The sequence below is a fragment of the Lissotriton vulgaris genome, chromosome 9 (genome assembly GCF_964263255.1).
Source record: "Lissotriton vulgaris chromosome 9, aLisVul1.2, whole genome shotgun sequence".
Classification (NCBI taxonomy): domain Eukaryota; kingdom Metazoa; phylum Chordata; class Amphibia; order Caudata; family Salamandridae; genus Lissotriton; species Lissotriton vulgaris.
The window spans coordinates 140,685,052-140,703,146 of NC_141697.1; the positions used below are offsets into that span (position 1 = coordinate 140,685,052).

The following is an 18,095-nucleotide window of genomic DNA, read 5'->3' on the forward strand; positions in this document are numbered from 1 at the left end:
TATATGTAGCCAGATAGTAACAAACTGTCTTACACCCATGTAGATCAAAAAGACCCCATGGATAGTAGTAATATGACAGAAAAAAACGGACATCCTTCTGTCCATCGATGTTTAAGGCATAATGTGTAGGAATTTATAGGAAATATAATCTTTATAAGCACTTAAGAACAGGGCTGGTGAAGATATAAATAGGAATAGTAAAGCCTGGGTAGATAATGCATAGCCAATAGGTCTCGCTATTAGGACCTTCTAAGTATTTAGTTATGCAGCACTTTATCCTTGGTGCAACAACATCAACTGGTCGGTGGCTAAACACTTCTAAGGTCCCAAAGGCGAGACCTACTGGCTGTGCCAATCTTTGTTATTTTTTGTTCTTGGGGGAAACCGGGCTAGTGCCCGGAGGGTCAAGGGTGAGTGGCAGGGAGGTGAGGAATGAATGCCAAGAGGGACAAGGGTGACTATCAGGCCATGGGAGTCAAGGGTGAGTGCCAGAGAGGTGAGGAGTGAGTGCCATGGAGATGAAACGTAAGAGTCAGGAGGGTCAAGGGTGAGTGCCAGGGAGGGAAAGGGTGATTGCAGAGAAGGGGGAAGTATGAGTGTCAGGGGTGAGGGGTAGCTGCCAGGCCAGGGGGGTGAAGGGCTAGTGCCACAGAGGTGAAGGTTGAGTGCAGGTCAGTGGGATGAAGGGTGAGTGCCAGGGAGATGAAGATTGAGTGCAAGGGGTTAAGGGTAGCGGCCAGGCCAGGGGAATGAAAGGCTCGTGCCATGGAGGTGAAGGGTGAATGCCAAGGGGCGAGTAGTGAATGCCAGGAGGGACATGGATGAGTGTCAGGTAGGTGACATTTGAGTGTCACGCAGAGTCAATGCTGAGTCCCAGAGAGGGAGAAGGGTGAGTGCCAGGTGTGAGGAGTGACTGCCAGGCCAGGTAGGTATGGGGTGAGTGACTGATTGCAAACAGTAGTGAGCTGGGGTCTAAAAGGAGGTGCGGAGATCATCACCAGGTGTGTGCCATGCTGGAAAGCACCAGTGCCAGGCCAGACTTGGGTGGATGCAAGAAACTCTGAAAGGCGGGTGCCAGGTCACTCGTAACCTTAGTACAGGAGTGGGGTGCGCAGGGGAGAGTGTCATCTTAAAACAAGAAACTATTCAAAATCTTGAATACTCCACTTTATGGTCTTGCAACCTTATGTGGAAAATAATTAGCAAATGAATGGGCTTCCGTAGCTGACTTGCAGCTTGTTTCAGCAACTTATTGAGATAAAGTTTGCATTGCAAATAAGCCAAAGTTAACACAATTTGAATTAGTAACGGTAAGATTCGCAATGAACTAGAGACAAGTTCAAAAAGCACCCCAGAATTCAACCGAAGATACAGAATAATAAAAATGGTGGCAATATTGTTCTCCTTTTCACAGCTGACAGACAAAAAAACAGGGTGTTGTGGAAGACTCGGATTCTGGGGGAATCAGAATTTTTAAAAGAGTCAATTTTTTGCGGTTGTGTGTGTGGTTGTGGGTGTATGTGTGGTTGTGTGTGTTTGTGGGTGGTTGTGTGTGTGCGTGGTTGTGTGTGGTTGTGGTTGTGGGTGAGGTTGTGGGTGTGGTTGTGGCTGTGTGTGAGGTTGTGGGTGTGGATGTGTGTGTGATTGTGTGGTTGTATGTATGTGTGGTTGTGATTGTGTGTGTGTGTGGTTGTGTGTGGTTGTGGTTGTGTGTGTATGGTTGTGTGTGTGTGTGGTTATGTGTGTGGTTATGTGTGTGGTTGTGTGTGTGGTTGTGTGTCTGTGGTTGTGTGGGTGGTTGTGTGTGTGGTTGTGTGTGTGGGTGAGTGTGGTTGTGTGTGTGGTTGTGTGTCTGTGTATGTGGTTGTGTGTGTGGTTGTGTGTGTGGTTGTGTGTGGTTGCGTATGTGGTTGTGTGTGTGGTTGTGTGTGTAGTTGTGTGTGTGTGGTTTTGTGTGTGTGTGGGTGTGTGTGGGGTTGTGTCCGTGTGGTTGTGGTTGTGTGTGTGGTTGCGTGTCTGTGTGTGGTTGTGTGTGTGCGATTGTTTGTTGTGTGGTTCTGTGTGTGGCTGTGTGTGTGTGTGGTTGTATGTGGGTGGTTGTATGTGGTTGTGTGTGTGGTTGTGTGTGTGGTTGTGTGTGTGTGGTTGTGGGTGTGGATGTGGTTGTGGGTGTGTGTGGTTGTGTGTGTGTTTGTGTGGTTGTGTGAGTGGTGTTGTGCGTGTGGTTGTGTGTGTTTGTGGGTGTGTGTGTGGCTGTGAGTGTGGTTGTGTGTGTGGTTGTGGGTGTTTATGTGTGTGGTTGTATTAGTGTGTGTTGTGTATGTGTGGCTGTGTTTGTGTGGTTGTGTGTGGTTGTGTGTGTGGTTGGGTGTGTGTGATTGTGTGTGGGTGGTTGTGTGTATATGGTTGTGTGGGTGGTTGTCTGTGGTTGTGTGTGTGCTTGTGTGTTTGGTTGGGTGTGGTGTGTGTGGTTGTGTGTTTGGTTGGTTGTGGTGTGTGTGGTTGTGTGTGTGTGGTTGTGTGTGTGGTTGGGTGTGTTGGGTGTGGTTGGCGTGGGTGTGTGTGGTTGTGTGTGTGTGGGTGTGTGCTTGTGTGTGTGTGGTTGTGTGTGGTTTGTGTGTGTGGTTGTGTGTGTGTGGTTGTGTTTGTGGTTGTGTGTGTGGGTGTGTGGTTGTGGTGTGTCTGTGTGTGTAGTTGTGTGTGTTTGTGTGTGGTTGTGTGTGTGGTTATGTGTGGGTGGTTGTTTGTGTGGTTTTGTATGTGTGGTTGTGTGTGTGTGAGATTGTGTGTGTGGTTGTGTGTGTGGTTGGGGTGGTTGTGTGTGTGGTTGTGTGTGTAGTTGTGTGTGTGGCATTGTGTGTGTGTGTGGTTGCCTTTGTGGTTGTGTATGTGGTTGTGTGTTTGTGGTTGTGTGTGTGTGGTTGTGTGTGGTTGTGTGTGTTTGGTTGTGTTTGTGTGGTTGTGTGTGTGTGTGTGGTTGTGTGTTGGTTGTGGGTGTCTCTGTTTGTAGTTGTGTGTGTGTGGTTGTGTGTGTGTGTGATTGTGGTATTGTGTGGTTGTGTGTGTGTTTGTGTGGCTGTGTGTGTGGTTGTGGGTGTTTGTGTGTGTGGTTGTGTTAGTGTGTGTGGTTGTTTGTGTGTGTGTGGTTGTGTGTATGTGGTTGTGTGTGTGGTTGTGTGTGTGATTGTGGGTGTTTGTTAGTAGTTGTGTTAGTGTGTGTGGTTGTGTTAATGTGTGTGGTTGTGTGTGTGTGGTTGTGTGTGTGTGGTTGTTTGTGTGTGGTTGTGTGTGTGTTTGTGTGGCTGTGTGTGTGGTTGTGTGTGGTTGTGTTAGTATGTGTGGTTGTGTATGTATGTGTGGTTGTGTGTGCGGGTGTGTGTGTGTGTGGTTGTGTGTGTGGTTGTGTGTGTGGTTGTGTGTTTGGTTGTGTGGTTGTGTGGGTGTGGGTGCGGTTGTGTGTGTGTGTGTGGGTGTGTGTGTGTGGTTGTGTGAGTGTGGTTGTGTGTGTGGTTGTGTGTGTGTATGGTTGTGTGTGTGGTTGTGTGTTTGTGTGTGGTTGGGCATGGTTGTGGTTGTGTGTGGTTGTATGTGTGGTTGTGTGTGCTTGTGGTTGTGTGTGTGTGTGTGCGGTTGTGTGGTTGTGGTTGGTTGTGTGTGTGTGTGTTTTTGTGTGCGGTTGTAGTTGTGTGTGTTTGTGTGTGTGGTTATGGTTGTGTGTGGTTGTGTGTGGTTGTGTGTTTGGTTGTGTGTGTGTGTGGTTGTGTGGGTGTGGTTGTGCGTGGTTGTGTGTGTGTGGTTGTGTGTGGCTGTGGGTGTGTGGTTGTGTGTGTGTGGTTGTGTGTGGTTCTTTGTGTAGTTGTGGGTGTTTGTGTGTGTGGTTGTGCTAGTGTGTGTGGTTGTTTGTGTGTTTGTGGTTGTGGTTGTGTGTGGATGTGTGTGGTTGTGTGTGTGGCTGTGTGTGTGTGTGGTTGGGTGTGTGGTTGGGGTTGTGTGTGTGTGTGTGGTTGTTTGTGTGTGGTTGTGTGTTTTTGTGTGGCTGTATGTGTGGTTGTGGGTGTGTCTGGGTGTGGTTGTGTGTGTGTGTGTGTGTGTGTGGTTGTGGTTGTGTGAGTGTGGTTGTGTGTGTGGTTGTGTGTGTATGGTTGTGCGTGTGCTTGTGTGTGGTTGTGTGTTTGTGTGGTCGGGCATGGTTGTGTGTGTGGTTGTATGTGTGGTTGTGTGTGGTTGTGGTTGTGTGTGTGTGCGGTTGTGTGGTTGTGTGTGGTTGTGTGTGTGTGGTTTTGTGTGTGGTTGTAGTTTTGTGTGTTTGTGTGTGTGGTTGTGTGTTTAGTTGTGTGTGCTTGTGGTTGTGTGTGTGTGCGGTTGTGTGGTTGTGCGTGGTTGTGTGTGTGTGGTTTTGTGTGTGGTTGTAGTTGTGTGTGTTTGTGTGTGTGGTTGTGTGTGGTTGTGTGTGGTTGTGTGTTTGGGTGTGGGTGTGGTTGTGTGGGTGTGGTGTGTGTAGTTGTGTGTGTGTGGTTGTGTGTGGCTGTGGGTGTGTGTGTGATTGTGTGTGTGTGGTTGTGTGTGTGTGGTTGTGTGTGGTTCTTTGTGTGGTTGTGGGTGTTTGTGTGTGTGGTTGTGTTAGTGTGTGTGGTTGTTTGTGTGTTTGTGGTTGTGTGTGGATGTGTGTGGTTGTGTGTGTGGCTGTGTGTGTGTGGTTGGGTGTGTGGTTTTGTGTGGTTGTGTGTGAGTGTGTGGTTGTGTGTTTTTGTGTGGCTGTATGTGTGGTTGTGGGTGTGTCTGGGTGGGGTTGTTGTGGGTGTGGTTGTGTGTTTGGTTGTGTGTGTGTGTTTGGTTGTGTGTGTGTGGTTGTGTGTGTGGTTGTGTGCGTGTGTGGCTGTGTGTGTAGCTGTGGTGGTGTGTGTGGTGTGTGTGTTGCTGTGTGTGGTTGTGTGTGGTTGTGTGTTTGTGTGTGTGGTTGTGTGTGTGGTTGTCTATGTTGTGTGTGTGGTTGTGGTTGTGTATGTGTGGTTGTGTGTGTGTGGTTGTTTGTGTGTGGTTGTGTGTGTAGTGTGGTGGTGTGTGTGTGATTGTGTGGTGCTGTGTGTGGTTGGGCGTGGTTGTGTGTGTAGTTGTGGTTGTGTATGTGTGGTTGTGTGTGTGTAGTTGTGTGTGTGTGGTTGTGTGTGTGTGGTTGGGCATGGTTGTGTGTGTATGTGGTTGTGTGTGTGTGGTTGTGTATGTATGTGGTTGTGGTGTGTGTGGTTGTGTGTGTGGTTGTGGTTGTGTGTGTGGTTGTGTGTGGTTGTGTGTGTGTGTGGTTGTGTGTGTGGTTGTTTGTGGTTGTGTGTGTGTGGTGTGTGTGTGTGGTTGTGTGTGTGGTTGTTTGTGTGGTTGTGTGCGTTTTGTGTGTGGTGTGTGTGTGGGGGTGTGTGGCTGTGGTTGTGTGTGTGTGGTTGTGTGTGTGGGTGTGGTTGTGGGTGTGGTTTTGTGTGTAGTTTTTTGTGGTTGTGTGTGTGGTTGTGTGGTTGTTGTTGAGTGTGTGTGTGGCTTTGTGTGTGTGGTTGTGTGTGTGTGTGTACTGTAATCCATGCAATTAAATTAGGCCCGATACCAATTTGTATAGTTGGTTAGTATTGACGAGCAGACTAAATACGTGGTCGTGCATGGAAGAGACTACAAAGTTTGAGGCCAAGAAGTTTATTCATGAGACTAATAATAATAAGACTATTTTGATGCAACTTGAAAACGTTTGCACACCATGGTAATTTACATTTGGATTCAAATGAAAGTGAAAGTGATCGGAAGGCGGCAGAGCGGAAAGCACCGGAAATAAAAACAAGCAACTTAATGACCTGTGACGTTGGAGACAGATGGCGGCTGCGCGTGTGCACCCTCGCGTGAACGCAAGCGTGTAGCACACCAGTAGCACTTTGAAAACTTACCTACTAAATGTCTGCCCGACTAAGCATGCTCTGGGTCAGTCGAGACCTAAAAATGAGAACATTAATGTGTTTGTTGATGTGTTTACAGGCTCTTGACCACATTTTCGGTCATTTGATGTTTCAAGTCATGTGGGGGTCTTGCAACCCTATTAATTGCAGGCTACTGTCCAATTCATGTTAAGACAGCGGGGTTAAAAGAGAGGCTGTTAGAGGTGATGCACCATTAACTTTAAATTAACAGCTGTCAGTTTATTTCCTTGGGGCAAGCCAGCAAGTAGATTTCACTGGGGACACTATCTCATAATTTTAAAGTTGTTAAACTAATGCAGTCTATTAACTGTAAATATGCTATGCAAATTGAACGTTATTTTAACCCTTTTAGTGGTACATTTCAATTTGAGGTTGTAGTACATTTTTAGATTAGATAATACTTAATTTTGCAAATATTTTTCAAGAGAATGGAAACTTTCTACGTAGTCTCAAAGTGTTTTCCCATAAAAAAAAGATATTGTTACTTTTTATCTTTAAATCTCTGATTCTTTGTGGTATGTGATAGACCTAAATGAATGCTAATTTGATGTGCACATTTCTCTTTGGGTACCATGACTGAATTGCTCTTTTTATTTTCATCCCTATCAGTTTCCAAGGCAGACACTTACGTGGAGCTCCGACTCCCAACAGCATCTCCAGCCACATCGCGAACTCGGGTCATCCCCAACTCAAGCAACCCAGAGTGGAATGAGACCTTCCACTACCACGTCCACGGAGCCGTGAAGGTAAGATCCCAGTGATCAATGGGATGGGTACTTACCAAAAACATTGCTGGAAGTCAGAATTGTGCACCTCTGCAACAGGAGTACTTACTTTGTCCATAATCAACATGTGGATGCCATTTAACAGATTCCAATAATTCTCTGCTCTCATACATTTTGTCATGCAGTGCACTTTGTAAACCATACCAAGAGCGTATGTCACATGACCACCCTCTTTATTAGGATGTGTTAGTTTCACGGGGAGCGGACAGAATATGATGACTGATTTTAGCATTGATGGTTTGTACCATCGGTTTTCTGGTCTGCTGTAGAAATCACATCCGCCATACTGGTGGTCCAAACGTATGCACCGTTTAGAGTTACTGTTAGTGCACCAGTTATTTTACCCTAGAGTGAACCTCCGATGGTTGGTGAGGACTATTTTAGGGGACATTTCTGTGACACCATTTCCATTATAACCTGGTGGCATGCAGGAATTGCTGTCACAACAACCGCAAACTGAAGTGAGGGTACATAGCAATCTATATTTACAGAACGTTCCATGCAAGAACATCATGGTGGCCTTCCATGGATGTTGCACCTTAGAAATGATGGCAGTGTTAAAAAAGACTGCCAGTCAGATGCCATTTTCACTGGTGACTCACCCCATTGGAAACAACAAATTTCCTTTGTCTGTCTGTGAATTTAGAATATTACCCGCTCTTCGAGTGATGATGTTTTGTATAAAAGCACTTGAAAATCCTTGTTACATATATCATAATCATCATGCACATCAGATTAAATAGAGACAGGCAGCATGAGATATTCATATACCGACAGATTACATTTGTAATCATCGCATTCTTGAGCACCCTTCCAAGTCAGAGGTACAACTCCAAGCTTTTAGCTCTTAGTATCCGATTTCCCAAAAAGTATACTTTCAATACAAGAGGAGGGGAAGAAGAAAGAGATGGACCCTGAACAGGAGGACCTCTGCTTCCTCTCTGTTAAACACAAGTTGATCATCTTGAATACTATAGAAGGTCTTTGTCATGAAGGTCTCCATGATCTCTCCCCTGGACCCCAGGAAAAATATTATGGGCCAGATGTATCAAGCAGTTTTACCCATTCTGTGTCTATGGGAAAATGTGTTCATTCATCTGGCCCTATATTCATAAATTATACTGTTGTGATAGGTGAGGACACCAAGAAGCTCCCCTTACCGCAATTACGGGAACCTTACCATCTCTGACATAGATGGACTGAACACTGTCCAAAGCAACATAACTAAAACCTCAGAGACATTCTCAACAGGATGACAGATGAAATGAAAAATGTGACCTAGAACTTATAAAGAAGAACGACTTCTTGAGCATCCTTTTCTCACACATTCAAATAATTTGAATATTGTTCTTAAACAAGTACCACCACTCCTTTACAAAATGTATGTTTATTATTCATCTTTATCATATAACAATACTGACAAAGATAATGGCCTGCAAGATGCACATTAAGGAGGGTGTGTGTTCTGTTAAAAAAAAGATACATCATCAACTTTATCAAAGATAGAGATATATAGCCTTGGGTGTGTCCCAAACTCTTCAAGCCACTTTATGGAAAGTGAAATGTTCTCTCCCAGTTCACTTCACTTCACTGGAGGTGACAGGTTTTGAATGTTGTGTCACAGGCTAGCAATATTTTTGCTTCTTTTTCAATGCATCCACTTAAATCAGATTTGAATTTGTTGCTATTGATTATCATAGTGTTGTTTAAGCACCTCCTGTCAGAATAGTTTGGTTAGGATTTTTTTTTTAAAGTTATTTATTTATTTATTGTTTTAGTGCCTGAATCACCCCCGGAGGGATATCTCTGCCTTATGGACAGACATGAAGGTGCTGATACTGTGTGAGGCATCTAGAACAAAAATGTTTTCAGGGACTTCCTAAAGTGAAGATGGTCCGAGCACTGCCTCAGTATAATCGGGAGCCAATTCCTGTTCTGGGGGGCAAGATACTAGAAGGCTTTCCCCCCAGAATTAGACTTATTAATCCGGGGAACTTTGAGAAGGGATTTGGAGCTAGATCGAAGGTCTCTAAGAGGCTAAATTTCTCCGCGAGATATGTTGGACCTTTGTCAAACACCACTTTGTGTATGATGCAGCAAACATTGAATTTTATTTGTTTAGCGGACTAGAGGATGATCTGGGAGGGGCGTCAGTACTAACCCTGCCCATATATTTTGAACTATCTGTAAACAGTCTAACGAAGCCTAGTTAGCCGAAATCAATAGAGCATTACAGTAGTCTAAACGACTCAGCACTAAAGTCTGGATGAGAGTCTTCCGTGAATGGTCTGGGAGGAAAGGGAATACTCGTCTCGTCTCTTTCTTCTTTACAGGTTCAATGTATGTTTTACAGAACATCTCAAAACATCTTTATGTTCAAAATATTGTCTCACCCTTCGGTTACATATTTACTAACTCATCAAGGACGTGCTCCTCTCCTCGTCTTATTGGTTGTTCCAGGACCTTTATATAGTGTTCCTTCTCGGTTCAAATTTTTTCAAGCATCTTTCTAGATTGGATGCATTGTATTATTGATTCCTCCTCCTTGGTCACCCATTCCTTTGGGTGGAGGATCCTTTAGCACTTCTTTGAGAATCTGCAGACCTCTCTTTACTCTATCTACAAGGAGGCTAGAAGCTAAATGGCCCAGATGAAAACTCCTAGTCATGGTAGGAACCTGTGGTTTGTCCAGTCCAACATGGGGCAGAGTTGATGGGTGCCGGTAGAAACAGTGTTTCTGATCACGTTGCAATTTTGTAAATTTCAGAGCAGATATCAGAACTAAGAATGCTTACTAAAACCCTGGACTTCTGAATGCACAGAGGAGCAGGCCTGAATGGAAATTGACCAGAGGGCTTGGACTACGACCTTGAGGAACTGAGCCAAACATGAAGCAGCAATAATCAGCAAGAAAAGAAACATATCTATGTCTCAAAAGACATATCTATGTCTCAAAAAACAAACGTAAAGGTCATAAACACAAGGGTCGAAGGGCAGAAAAACTGTACCTGGGAAAAAGGATAAGCACTGCACCTGTGCTGGCTACCTTGGTGAAATTGACGGGCTTTCTTCTCATGATCTCGTTGATCTCAAATCTTGATATAAAGGATTTTGTAGAGTCTGCTGGCTATCATCTTCTCTCCTCAGTAGGTCTGTTGCTTTGTTATGGCTATGGACATTAGGATGATGATGCAGGCTATTGGGCTCAGGTAACTCAGCGGTTGCAGGGCCACCTATGACCTCTTACTCCATTCAATGTGGTGCTACATGCTGCAGCCAGGCGGCATGCCTATGCTACTAAGTTTGATCATATATTAGATAATTTGTTAAAACATTCAACTGGGAACTTGAACTTTGAGGTTTGATGTATCAGGATTTGAGTTGTCTACAGCTAGGAAACACTTGTTTACCGAAAAGGCCACAGTGGTATAGCATTCTCTCTCAATATCCTTGAGATTGGTAGATTTGTTGATAAATGTCAATAAGGAATTAGGAATTGTGCTTTGCCTGCTGTTTTATATTTTATTATTTTATATTGTGTTTGTTCTACATCGACAGTATCAATTATAAGTTGAGGCCTTTTTTGGGCGGGGGCTGTAGCCCCGCTTGAATGTTGATTCAGCATTTAGCCCAGTACTGTCGTGTTAGTTTAAGTCTTTAGCAGGTAGGCTTTATTCCACTGCTATACAATATCACACTGTAATATCACCAACAGTCCATTATTACCGAGTATGGCAGTTATTGGGCTACCGATTCTCAAGTTAGTGGTTACTAGTCCAGTCCTCTGTCTGTCCAGTTTATTCCTTGCAGCAGGGTATTTAAGATAGAAATCTGTTAGCCTGTTAAGAAAAATCCATTAATAAAAAAACTGAAATTGCAAAATATGTTCCATATTTTAACTCACTGAAACATTTAAAATGCAGGCAAGATCATCTTTGTGTCTCTCTTGTGGGTTTTGTCATATGGTGATAGCAGACCTTTCTTTCTCGCCATAGAATATACTGGAGCTGACCCTCTATGATAAGGATGTTACTTTTGACGATGAGCTTTTGGCTGTCAGTTTTGATGTTGGGAGGCTCACACCTGGGAAGCCGCTGAAGAGCACATTCCCAATAAAGCCGCAGGTGAGTCTATTACCCACACTTTACATTTTTCAAACCCTTTGTTTGAGCCCTCTTTGTCTGTGAAGGGTTAATGTGATGGAACTTTAGTGGAGTGCTATTTACATATGACAATGCAATACACATCACACCCCACCCAGTAATCATGAAAATAGGTAAATAGGTACTAGGATCACAACACTCAAACTTGGATTGTTAAAGTAAAACATTAACGCCTAAAAGAGTGATCTGATGGTTCAGCGGACTAAATCATGTACTTCAGGGGTTTGTGCTTGTTCTCATGGTCATAGGCCCAAATCCTGGTGTGTCCATCTAGCCTTTCGTCCTCCTGAAATCAATAAATGAGTATCATTGAATTAGCTACCAACAAATATCTGTTATTCGGAACCCAGACATCCTTTGGGGTGAACGTGTGCTTTACCAATGCATGTTTGAGATATATCTTTAGTGATCCCCAATCGCTAGCACACACATGCTGACAGTTTCAAAATTGAAGGCTGGGAAGACATTTTTGTGGCTGGCAGTACTCCCAAATTTACAGGACAAGCAGTCATCCCAACAAGATTTTGTTTTGGGAACAGCATATTTGGAAAACATTTTTACAATATTTTTGCTGTATGTTTCTAAAGGCGAATCAATTAATATATTCAACGCTCATCTGGATTATAGAGCCCAGCACATTAGTCCTTTACATCAACAGATGTGTTTGCCCATCAGAAACAAATCTATAAAGTGCAGTGGAAAAGTGTTGTGCTACAGAACAATTATTGCCTTTCTGAAATATTGTATCACTGCTGAAAAACAACTTTTGTAAAACTTGTATCGAATAAGATATTACCTTGCAAACACAATGCTTTTTGGTTTCTGTGATAATTGGTTTTGTAATGCATGCTGCCTTGGATTCAAAGTGTATTATCAAAGAAAATTGGATCAGGGATAGGATAAGGCAGATAAGGGTCCAGTACCTGTGCTCCAACGCTATAATCAAATCAAAAAAGGGGGTTATTGTTGCTGGGAGATAAAAATACGAGAAAGATATCTAGGTCTGTGCAGGACATTAAGGACAGTCAACAGGGCTGTTTCTTTTTGCCCTCAAACACTCCTAATGATGCCATGCTTCATTATCTGGCAGGTGCTCCTCGTCGAGTCAGCACTGCAATGCTCTATGGGTCGCTCGAAGAGTCACTTTAGCGAGGTCTTTTTGTTTTTTTGCTGTTGGATGAGTGCGAGGGTGTCCAAATGGGGTGGCTTGTGTGCAACAAAGTGAGTTAAAACTGACTAGGGGATGTCAGATTAACCTTTTATATATAGCATCTTCTGCCAGGGGCGGTCCCGGGCAAGCAGAGAAGGTGTACGGACAGGACGATTTTTGTAAACTCCGCAGCCGTGCGCAACCTCTGCCCGAAACGATGAGGCACAGCAGTCCATCTAATTAGGTTGTATGATCATTTTAACTATAAAAAGTAGATACCTCCCTTTTAGAAGGGGACTGCCCATAATGAATTAAGTGTGGGGTAGGCTGATTACCCTTTTTGGTCCTAAAGAAACTCCGCAGACCATTTAGAGACCACAGAGTTGCGAAACATGTTGACCCGTGTTTTATTTCACTAAAACTACACAGAGCTACTTGGGCACATTATAACCCTTAAAGTAGCACTAACCTCCCTAAAAAAAACAAGTATCAAGAATTACTGCCATTAAAGTAGAACATTTCAAGGACAGTCAAATTTGGACTGGAAAGAAGCTTGGAGTCAAACCATCAAATAGGTCATTAACCCAAGTTATTCCTTTTTGTCTCCAGGAATTCCCAAAAATAGTTCTATTTTTAATAGTAATAAGGGAATTATGCAGTAAAGGAGAACATAGAAAAGATTCCTTGGAAACAGTCTTTGTTGAGTCAAAGGTTTCAATAAAGAACAAGTATGTCTAAACAAGGGGGAGCAGGAATGAGGAGAGTTGGCTGAAAAGGCCAGTACTTCTTTCATAGAAAAAGGTAGAAGCAAAGAACGTTCAATAGGGAATCATAGATGTGTAAAAGGGGAGGGATTAGAGAGAAGCCATTTGGAGGCTTGAAGTAGACAGAAGACTTTGTGATGAGTACGAAAATCAGGAAAGTTAACACCCCCATTAGATTTTGTCTTACGAAGAAGAGATAAAGATATTCTAGCTTTTTTATTTTTCCAAAGAAATTTGGAAAGGCGAGAGTCAATCGTATTAAAATAAGAAGATGGAATATGAAAAGGAAGCATAGAGAGAATATATAATAAGATGGGAGTGATCATCATCTTAACAGAAACTAATCAACCCCACCAAGAAAGAAAGGGGATTCCAGGATGAAAATAATTTATCAATATGAGATAAGGCCATAGCCATATTCAATTTAACCATAGAAGAAATGGAGTTAGAGAACCATATTCCTAAGTATTTAATTTTAGATCTGTTCCAAGAGAATCCAGTAGAAGAGGAGGAGTGTTGAGTACATAGCTTCGTGAGAGGGAGAATTTCAGTTTTATCTGAATTAATCTTGTAACCAGAGACCAGGGAAAATGAAGAGAATTCATGCATCAAGGGAGGAATAGATAAATCAGGGCTAGATATAAAAAGTAAAATGTTGTCTGCATAAGCAGAGACTTTTAGATATTACAACAAACGATTGGTAACCCAGGTCAAAAGGGCGCTCTGCAAATAAGGGGATAGTATAGATTTCCAAAGTATCATGTCGGTGCTTCTAAGGAAGGGTGTGGTCACCAACACCCATCACAACCTACCCAGTAGGTCTACAAACAAGTTAATTTTCCTGAGCACTCAAGATGTACAGATCCAATATCCAAATTAAAGTTCCATTGAATTTATCTGATGCAGTCACAGGTTGCTAATCCAAAATAAATCATCAACGAAAATCCTTCAAATCACGGATAATATTTTATTTTCCTCTTTTCTGGATTCAAACTCTCCAAATCCCATATACAGAAGTCATTGGATTATTCAGCCAACACGTGTTTCGTCATGTTAATAATCTACACATCGACTTCATCAGGGCGTAATCCACATGTATCGATAAATTCACTTTTGAAATATTCATTCACTTTGTACTTCCAAATATGAAGTCAAAAGACCCCCGCTCTCTAAGTATAATCTGAACAGGAGTCCTCACATATCATCCAACGTAATCGAATCACCACACACACGATCTATATCTAGATTCGTGTTTGTCTATCCACGAACGCGTTCCCTGGTCTGCAGCCAGACCAGGGAACGCGTTCGTGGATAGAGGATAGACGTTGGATGATATGTGAGGACTCCTGTTCAGATTATATTTAGAGAGTGGGGGTCTTTTGACTTCATATTTGGAAGTACAAAGTGAATGAATATTTCAAAAGTGAATTTATCGATACATGTGGATTACGCCCTGATGAAGTCGATGTGTAGATAATTAACATGACGAAACACGTGTTGGCTGAATAATCCAATGACTTCTGTATATGGGATTTGGAGAGTTTGAATCCAGAAAAGAGGAAAATAAAATATTATCCGTGATTTGAAGGACTTTCGTTGATGATTTATTTTGGATTACCAACCTGTGACTGCATCAGATAAATTCAACGGAACTTTAATTTGGATATTGGATCTGTACATCTTGAGTGCTCAGGAAAATTAACTTGACTTTTAGATATTGATCACCATAAGAAAACCGGATATAGAATCATTATTACGAATTGATGATAGAAAAAGGCTCCAGGGCTACAACAAATAAAAGGGGTCAAAGAGGACAGCCTTAACAGATACCACGTTGTAAAGGAAAGTAGGAGGATACACAACCATTAACTTGCACTCATGCTCTAGGGCAGAATATAATAAGGAAATCAGAAAAATTATCTTGGGTCCAAAGCCATGCCACTTCAAAGATTCAAATAAAAAGGACAATCTACCCTATTAAAAACTTTTTCAGCATCAATGAAGATAGCTGCTAAGGAGGATGGAGAGGGGACCTTATTTAAGACAATAAGAAAGAGACAAGAGTTATCTGAAGTTAATATACCCTTGACAAATCCACACTGCTCCTTACCAACCAAATGAGGCATAAGAGGTTCTAAACATTGAACAAGTAATTTAGCAAATATTTTGTAATCTACATTAACCAAGGATATGGGACGATCATTTTTACAGAACATAGGATCTCGGCCTTCTTCATGTATCAAACAAATAGTAGCTTCGTGGAAAGTACAGTGGGTCTGACCAGAAAGAAAAAAGAATGAAAAAGATCTAAAAGCTTAGAGAGTAATACGTTAGAAACATGTAAGTAAAATTCTAGTGAAAAGCCATCTGAACCAGGTGCTTTGCTTTTCTTCAGAACTGTTAGAGCATTGGACATTTTTTTAAGAAAAAGATCAGTTTCAAGTGCAGAAAAATTAAGATGGAAATTAAAGGGGACAGGGAAATTATTGGAATAAGAGTGAATAAAAGGATTAGAAGGGGGGAATCTGGGGTGTACAATTCTTGATAAAATGACTTAAATTCATTAAGAATGTCCTGGTCTTTATGAACAAGATTTCCATCTGAAGAATAAATAGAGTCAATTAAAGTACGATCTTTCCGGGATTTAAGGAAATTAGCCAAAAGTTTGCCGGATTTATTACATTCTCCGTAATAGCTAGCACTTTTTCGGAGAAATATGGAATAGGCATTGTCTGTAGAAATTTTATTAAATCTCAGTTTGGCACGAAAGAGATCTTGTAAAATAGAGTCTGACCAGGAAGTGTACAATTTGTGTTCATGGGCTTTAATATTTGCTAGTGGATCTTTGTGTTGTTGAAGATAACGTTTTTTTTTTTTGGGAGACAAGGTCTATAATAAAACCCCTAGCAGAAACTTTAAAAGAATCCCACAAAATGTGGGGAGAAGTAATATGTGTATTGTTCAGTTAAAAAAAATCTTCAGCAAAGGAAGTAAAAGAAGATGAGAAAAGTGGATCAAGCAGTAGGGAATTATTAAAATGCCAACGGGAGGCTTTAGGATGAGGAAGGAGCAAATCAAAGTCGGTCACAATCAAAGCATGATAAGACATGACAATAAGTTCAATAGAAGAAGAAATAAGAGACGGAGATACAGATTGAGAAAGAAAGAGATAGTCTAGACGAGATAAAGAATTGTGAGGAGGAGAAAAAAATGAGAAGTCAATAGTATCAGGGTGAGAGAGTCTCCAAGCGTCTAAAAGATGTATTTGGGAAATAGAATCGAGAAATTGTTTATGAGATTTATGAGAAATAAAGCATACCTGGGACTGGCGGTCAATAAAAGGATTGACAACTTGATTGCAATCACCTCCTAGAATGAAGAGATTATCTCTAACTGAATACATTTTTGTGTAACCATAGACCAGAAAGAGTAATCTGGTTGAGTAGGGCCATAAACATTAAATACAGTCAAAGAAATATTATTGATAAGCAATTTAGCTCGTAACCATCTCCCCTTTGTATCAGTCTCTTGCGATATAACCTAACATTTTAATTTTTTGTGACATAAAATTATAACACCATTTTTTTTGATGAAGTGGGAGAAACAAAAACTGAACCAACCCAACTTTTATTCAATTTTAGCGCCTACGGTTCTGTAAGATGAGTTTATTGTAAAAACACCGGATCAGGGTTATAGGAGGCAAAATGTGATAATATTCTCTGTCTTTTGATTGGATTAATAAAACCTTTCACATTCCAAGAGATTTCACTGAATATAGCCTGCTAACAATATATAAAGAACACAGAGTTCAGCATTAAAAGTTCTAAGTAAGAGAAACAAAAGGAAATGGAGAGGAGGATAAAAGAACTGCGAAGGTGTTGAGGAATAGGGAAGAACAACAGAGAAGAAAGATAAAAAACATTCCATTGGAAGAAAAAGTATTTACGCAGAAAAGAGCAGTAACAACAGGAAGAAGAGGAGGAAGAAGCCAATAAAAAGGGAAGAGGAAGCGGGAGAGAAGAATAAGAATACAAGTGACAGTACATGTCAAAAATGACGACTGTGTTACATACCTATACGGGGGAACGAAAGGGAGGATGAGTGGCGGCAACGGACATACGAAAACAGCACACCCAACAAAGGGCAACTCACCACACCAGGACTTCAATGCAACATAAACATAAACGAAGGCGGGAATATGAAGTAGGGGCACAATGGGTTCCAAAAAGACCCATAATAGGAAGTAAAAAGTTATGTTAACAAGAAATGCATTGGGGTAAATTAACATATAACAATGACAATAGAAGCATTAACAACTGTATGAGCACAACAAAAGGGACAACACATTCAAGAGTCCGGAAGAGGGCCAGCAAACTCCATCAAAGCAGTAGAATGCGACTGAATACATTTTCTCAGATCCGCCAGCTCCTCAAAAGTAGAAGTTTTGTTTAAGAAGGTAACCTTAAACAAGCACGGATGGAATAATCCATACCGCCTACCCAAGGAACGAAGAGCAGGGTAAAGATCAAGGAATTCCTTTTGTCGGTTGGTGGTGGCTGTTGAAACATCCTGAGAGAAGAATACTTTTGTACCATGCTAAGCCAGTTGTTTTTGGTATTTGGCTGCATTTAGCAATAGTAGGAGGTCGGTAAACTGTAGAAATAAACAAATTATTCCAAGAGGCCTAGATGGAGCTGCTTAGGAGGATATTTATGGGCCCAGTCTATGTGCTTGTTGAATATTTAATTTGGTCGATGCAGGAAGGTTCAAGAACTGTGGAAGAAAAGAAGTAAAGTACGCAACAGGGTCATCCCCTTCAAGGCCTTCAGGAAGTCCATAAATACATAGGTTATTGTGACAATTTCTATTTTCAAGGTCTTCAGTAGATCTTCTCAGTTGTAGAACCTCTTCCTCCAAAGAGGAAATTCTGAAAGTAGAATCTTGTATATCATTAAGATGTTGATCCACCAAAGTAAGGCGGGAATCCATAGATGACCATTTATTATATAAGGTCTGTAGACAAGAGTTTGTTTCTTCGATGAAAGGTCGAAGGGCGCGGATCTCCTCAAAAACGATCTCCAAAGAAACTGGAAATACCGATTTAGTAGGGGAGGGAGGGTCATGTTTGATCCTCTTCACTGTGGATGAAGGTTGTGGTGCCTTAGATGCCATGTTCGATGCGGCAGTGACAGTAGGATGAGCCTTTTGTGCTAAAACCTCAGAGGTGTGTGAGAAATTATTTAGAGCTGTGGAATGGGTATAGCAAGCTGCTGATCATT

At 41.9% G+C, this 18,095-nt stretch overlaps 1 protein-coding gene across 1 annotated transcript in view; it reads left to right on the plus strand.

Moving 5' to 3' along the window:
• Positions 1–18,095, plus strand: part of PLA2G4F (phospholipase A2 group IVF) — a 299,483-nt gene that overhangs the window by 95,856 nt on the left and 185,532 nt on the right. Inside the window, exons 3-4 of the mRNA XM_086937219.1 lie at positions 6,564–6,700; positions 10,735–10,863. Coding sequence (XP_086793345.1) covers positions 6,564–6,700; positions 10,735–10,863 — 266 coding nt within the window. The remainder of the gene's footprint in view (positions 1–6,563; positions 6,701–10,734; positions 10,864–18,095) is intronic.